The sequence below is a fragment of the Nicotiana attenuata genome, unplaced genomic scaffold (genome assembly GCF_001879085.1).
Source record: "Nicotiana attenuata strain UT unplaced genomic scaffold, NIATTr2, whole genome shotgun sequence".
Taxonomy (NCBI): Eukaryota; Viridiplantae; Streptophyta; class Magnoliopsida; order Solanales; family Solanaceae; genus Nicotiana; species Nicotiana attenuata.
The window spans coordinates 67,468-72,209 of record NW_017672774.1 but is presented as its reverse complement, the minus strand read 5'-3'; the positions used below and the strand labels follow the sequence as shown (position 1 = coordinate 72,209).

At 34.7% G+C, this 4,742-nt stretch overlaps 1 protein-coding gene across 1 annotated transcript in view; it reads right to left on the bottom strand.

Moving 5' to 3' along the window:
• Positions 1–1,210: 1,210 nt before the first annotated feature.
• LOC109214458 (GDSL esterase/lipase At5g45920) overlaps positions 1,211–4,742 on the bottom strand; it is a 5,083-nt gene continuing 1,551 nt past the window's right edge. The window contains exons 3-5 of the mRNA XM_019378373.1: positions 2,452–2,519; positions 2,209–2,373; positions 1,211–1,574 (exon numbers count right to left, since the gene is read on the bottom strand). Of these exons, the coding sequence (XP_019233918.1) occupies positions 1,412–1,574; positions 2,209–2,373; positions 2,452–2,519 (396 nt within the window). The 3' untranslated portion in view covers positions 1,211–1,411. The remainder of the gene's footprint in view (positions 1,575–2,208; positions 2,374–2,451; positions 2,520–4,742) is intronic.

The following is a 4,742-nucleotide window of genomic DNA, read 5'->3' as shown; positions in this document are numbered from 1 at the left end:
GTTGAAAAGCAATTTCAAAGGCCTACAACTTTCTTGTTTTGAGATTTCCTAAATACCTTACATATTTTGACTAAATCCTGCTGCAAGACTGACCTTTTGTAAACTTAGTAGATTTTATCGAATCTTGCACACCTCACTCTTCGTCTTGATTCTAAAATAACAATTTTCACCCATACTCATCCCGCTAGGACTTCATATGTCTAAAATATCAAATTAATACCCATTTAACATATCCACACCTAGTCCGAATGTACGGGGTGTTACAATTTGTTTCTCAAGTTTTAATGTTAGTAAAATATGATTTTTCTTTCATTTTTATTCTAACTGGCTTCCAAGACACGTAGGCCCCGTTTGGCCATGAGTTTTGCCAAAATAAATTTGGGATTTATTTTCAAAACTCATGTTTGGCCATAAATTTTGCCCATATTTTGGCCAAATTCCAAATCTCAAATCTCAAATCCCAGAGCTGATTTTGGGCCAAAATCCCAAAACTTGGGAATTATATACATGTTTTTCCAAAATAAAGTTGGAAAATATGTTTTGAAAACGTATGTCCAAACACATTTTCATCTTCAAACCAAACTTCACCCAAATCGGATTTTTCCAAATAAATTTGGCATCTATGGCCAAACGCTAGCATAATAATTTCAAGTTCGTATATATGTATATAAAGTTTGAAATTCTTATCATTTATTAGTTTTTAACTTTATAAATTAAATTGGATTCGGCCCATTAGGGCCCGGGGTTAAGGGTTACGGGTCCGGGTCGGGTCAACATGCTTTGATGAACGGGTCAAATTAAGACCGGCTCCTATAAGAAAGTGAACCAGACCGCCCCAGTTAAGGACCCACGGGCCAAGAGTCAACGGGTTCAGGTCCGAGTCGACCAATTTAACAGGTCTACATGTAACAAACCACACATGCCGAGTTATAGCTCACCCCACAATAATATACTCCCTCCGTTCACTTTTACTTGACATGTATACTAAAAATAAATTTGCATTTTTAATTGTCACTTTACGCATATCAAGAGAAGACAATTTTTTTTCCTGTTATACCTACAGTATTTATTACTAATTTCAAATTTTCTTCTCAATTCAATAAAATATGCATCAATTAATATGGGTATCATGGTAAATTATGCTCTTTATTTATTATTTTTAATGAGCGTGAAAAGTCAAAACGTGCCAAGTAAAAGTGAGTAGAGAAAGTACTAACAAAAGTTGTTCCATAGCCAAATTAAATCCAAGTAAGAGAAAACACATATTGGCTTGAGCCAAGGTATGAAATTACTTGTACATCAATACCTTTAAGTCTATAAACAATATATTTTTGCTAAAATAGGAAATAGCTATTCCAAAATATATTAAAGCCTGTAAGAAATGCAGGAAAGGGGCTTCAACATATATATGCTATATTCCTTCAAAAGACTTGAGAGGATCATTTGGATCAATTTCATAAATCACTGGCAGATCAACTGGTAGAGTTTCCACACTCAACCCTTTCTTCTTAAGAGCCTCCACCACCTCCTCAAACACAATCTCGTTCCCTGTTTTACTCAGGTGCAAACCATCACTGCGAGATAGATAATCGAATTACAATTTTATACCATCAGGTCACCTACATTCATAAAAAGTTGGTGACCTAAAAAATAAGGCATATTAATTCCTACAAGTTAAAATACTTATTTTGACAGTTTAAAGAATAGAAGTCAATTCCTAAAGAGATGCTACTTATATAGATAATTACGCAAGAGGTATAGAAAATAAAAAGAGAATCCTCTGGGATAAAACGATGAGTTTATTGTATATTTGGTTAAACACTTCAGCTTTTTAAACTGAATTTCAACATATGAAAAGCTACAAAAATGTCTCTGGTCAAGTAGAGACCGCGTCCTAGATTTTCCCTGGTAATCATGTTTGTAAATCGAAAGATGAGTAGACAATGCTTGGATATCTTCAGTTTCAAATTCAAGAGGTACAAAAATTGAGATGAAATTAATTAGATGGTTGGGAAAACAGCTTTGATGATCAGAATAATATCCTGTTAGCATTAACAAGTACTATCCTCTCTGGCCAGAAGCAGACAACTAAGATTGATAAAAGTTCAAATAATGTGGATGAAACCTCTGTTACAGTTGAGAAAATAAATGAAGGAGAACGAATCATGGCAAAGTAAGATCATAAATTTCTTGTACTACAGGGGATACCTTAAACAAGCTGTTTGCCAGCCAGGAATTTGCTGCATTCTGGTCCATAAATCCACAGCCAAAACCCCACATTCAGCTGCAACAGCTAGACTTGCTTTGGCATAATTTCCAGCAGTTTCATTGGTCCTCTCTGGCAGGCCCAATTTGTTCTCAATAAAAGGATATCTACATTTGTTTGAATTAAACATCAAACAAAGTGCACTAATAGTCATAGAATCAGGAAACATATGGAAAGAGATTTACAGGAGTCGCGTAGGTTCATCAATTGGAGGAGGTGAGATGAGGACAATTTGAGTTGTTGGCCATCGACCCTACAAACAGCACAGTGAATCTTCTACATGAGTATTATATATAGTCTCATTACTAAGTCGAGAATATAGAGTTTTACCTTTTGTTGCTGTGGAACTCTTAAACTAAAACATGCACACACACTTATGGATGGGCGACTTGATGATTTAAACTAATTAGGTGAAGACAAACTACTGCTGCCCTTCCCCTCAACCAAGAAAGGTCACCCAAAAGAAGAGGCGGCTTGATGATTTAAACTTGATGGATTATGGGTTCAAAACAAAAAATACTTGGGGTAATTTTCAGAACTTCTATATGTTTAAGCCAAAAATATGGGTTCAATGGAATTCCATGTTCAGATAATAGGTCTGCTCCTGTCCAAAAGCCAGACTCGAATGACTATATGACACTAGGTTTAAATGCTTAATTGGTTGACATCTCAACAAGTACAACAACAACAACCCAGTAAAATCCCACAAGTGGGGTCTGGTGAGGGTAGTGTGCACGCAGACCTTACCCCTAACCCGAAGGGATAGAGAGACTGTTTTCGAAAGTCCCTCGGCTCAAGATAATAAAAAGATAAAAGGAGAGAATATTAGATTCACCACGGAGATCATAAGAAAAATAAGAACATAAAATGTATGAAAAAAAAAAATGCAAAGCAAAAACGATGGCTAGTATATGAATCCTGCGTCGAAAATAGAAAATAGTAAGACACGACATTGCCCCTAGCTATCTTAGACAAAATCCTACCGGACTAGGCTCGATACATAAAGTATGTACTAAAATACATAAGGTATGAACTGTCAATATCATTAGAACGACACATATTTGAAGATAGTGATAAATGATTCACGTTGACTGGTCCAAGAGTTACAATTATTGTAAGAAATTTTTATAGGATCAAGAAGAAAAGGGCAGCCCAGAATTGCGTTATGACGTGAAGAAAGGAAAGGCAATACTACTATACAGGCAATGCAAACGAGAGATGTTACACAGAAGTGCACAGAAAGGCTGGTGAAAATGACAGGGCACTACATGCATTGCATAAATAGCAATAAATTAGTAAAAATGGACAAAGTGGGGAAGCAACAAAAGCGACTACTGGCCTTACGTTTGTACGCTTTTAATTGGCACTGCATCATTAAGCTCGTGCTTTTACCTTGAGAACTACATACACTAAGTATCCATCAAAGGCCCACTTTGAACAATTTCTTCTTTTTTTTCTTTTTTAGGTCTTTGTAGTGTTTTGACACGGAAGCTACAATACCAGTTTAAGACAGTAATAGAGAAGTAGATAAAGAAGAAGCGAAAAGGAAAGAAAAGTCATAAACAAAGGTGAACACACAAACTTTGACGATTTTCCTCATTAGCACAAGTTATGGGTGTAATCAAATATTTATACAAACTGAGAGGATTAACTAAGGTTGAAAGAGGAGTACCACAACCGAATTTAAATAAGGAAGAGCAAAAAGAAGCATAACTTAGGAGAAACTTCATCAATAATTTTGGAAAATCTTCCCATGATTAATATAGTAATCTCACATAATTTGACAGATAAGGGATATGTCAAGATAACAATCTCGACACCAGATGCGTATAAGCATGAAACTTACTCCCCTTTTCCTAATTATATCTATTTTCTATTAACCATAGTTAAAAGTTATAAATGTGAAGCTTCGAAAAAAGTTTAAGAAAAAAAGCTCAGAAATAGTTCTTGATGATCCATTAAAAAGTACTGGCTTCTATAGAGTATATTAGAGCAACAGCAGTGGTATCTATCAAATTAACAATCTTTCCTTCACGAAGAAAACTGCTAGAATTCTACAACTAATCTTGAAAGACGGTTCACCTTTGTTAATTTAATATTGGATATAAGAATGAAAATATTACTACTTGTTACGGTTACCTTCGATTGTAATAAGAGGGTCAATAAAAGCACTACATGCATGTAAATAGTTAAAAACACGATCTTTGACCATCCAATACATACCAATGAAAGGGTATACCAATCTACTCCATCTTGTCCACAATAACTGACTTTTTGACTTTTTTTTATTTTGGTCCGAAATAAATATCCTTTTACATAATCTAGAATGAATTAATTTTATTTCTCTAAAATTTCCTTAATTACATATCTCAATGTGTCAAAATAACAAAATTGTTTAATTAAGTTATACCTTTTTTTTCCCTAGGAGTTAATATTTAGGGTGGGCCAAAAGCTAAAATGTCACTTGCTTTGGAAC